The 1,105-nt window shown below is 45.1% G+C and overlaps 1 protein-coding gene across 1 annotated transcript in view; it reads right to left on the minus strand.

The window, feature by feature from the left end:
* The window catches only part of LOC105449800, a 26,150-nt gene that overhangs the window by 2,886 nt on the left and 22,159 nt on the right, over window positions 1-1,105 (minus strand). Inside the window, exon 3 of the mRNA XM_011689181.1 lies at window positions 42-946. Within this exon, the coding sequence (XP_011687483.1) occupies window positions 42-946 (905 nt within the window). The remainder of the gene's footprint in view (window positions 1-41; window positions 947-1,105) is intronic.

Genomic DNA, 1,105 nt, shown 5'->3' on the forward strand with positions numbered 1-1,105 from the left:
AACCATGAGGCTCTCTGTAAGAATGTGAGTAGATGTTTTACATTCTTTGGCGCAGGGAGATCTAAAATGGCCTTGACCTTTTCGTCGTTTGTGTGGATGCCGTTGGCTGTGATGACGTGCCCTAGGAACTTGACTTCTGAGCGAGCGAAATTGCACTTCTCCCTTTTGGCTCGTAGCTTGAATTCACGTAGACGTTCGAAAATTCGTTGTAAGTCCTTCACGTGTTCTTCGAAACTGGACGAAATGACGATTATATCGTCCAAATACACTAATACCATGGTCTCTTTTAGTCCTCTTCTAAATTGATCCATCATTCTTTGGAATGTAGCTCCGGAATTCTTGAGACCAAAAGGCATTCGTTTGAATCGGAAGGTGCCAAACGGTGTCGTGAAGGCTGTTTTGTCTCGGTCACTTGGCTTGACGTTTACTTGCCAGTATCCCGATCGTAAATCGATAGTAGACATGAAGAGGGTCCTTTTCGCATGGTGTAGTAATTCATCGATCCTAGGCTTCGGATACGAGTCTGTCTTCGTGATATCATTTAAACGTCGATAGTCAATGCAGACACGTACCGTACCGTCGCTTTTCGGTCTTAGTACCACAGGAGCGGCCCATGGAGATTCGCACTCTTCAATAACATCTGCCTCCAGCATGGCGTTGATTTCTTTTTCTAATATTTCCTTTTTGGAGCGTGACATTTGGTATGGGGGGACAGCCACGGGCGCTTCATCCCCGGTGTCTATGGCGTGTTCAGCGTAAGGAGTTGGCACTCCTCCTTGTGCAAAGATGTCTTCGTTTTCCTTTAGGACTTCATTAAGTTCTTTCCGTTGACTCGTGGAAAGAGCGTGTGCCTCATCGTCTCGCAGTGCGTTTGCGTAGCTTAGCTGTATGGTATCGGATGCCTCTTCGTCGTTTTCGAAATTCAGCTCATATAGCTTATAGTTATCTGCAAAATACCAAATGTTTTGTGAAAAGTCTATTACCATCCCTGCTTTCTCGATAAAGTCCATTCCGAGTAATGTATAGTTTCCTTTTGCGAATGGCATAACGACGAATTTTGTGCTTATCTTACGGTCCTCGACGAGGACGTCGACGTTAGTTACTA

This window comes from Wasmannia auropunctata, unplaced genomic scaffold (assembly GCF_000956235.1).
Source record: "Wasmannia auropunctata unplaced genomic scaffold, wasmannia.A_1.0 LD336074.1, whole genome shotgun sequence".
NCBI lineage: Eukaryota > Metazoa > Arthropoda > Insecta > Hymenoptera > Formicidae > Wasmannia > Wasmannia auropunctata.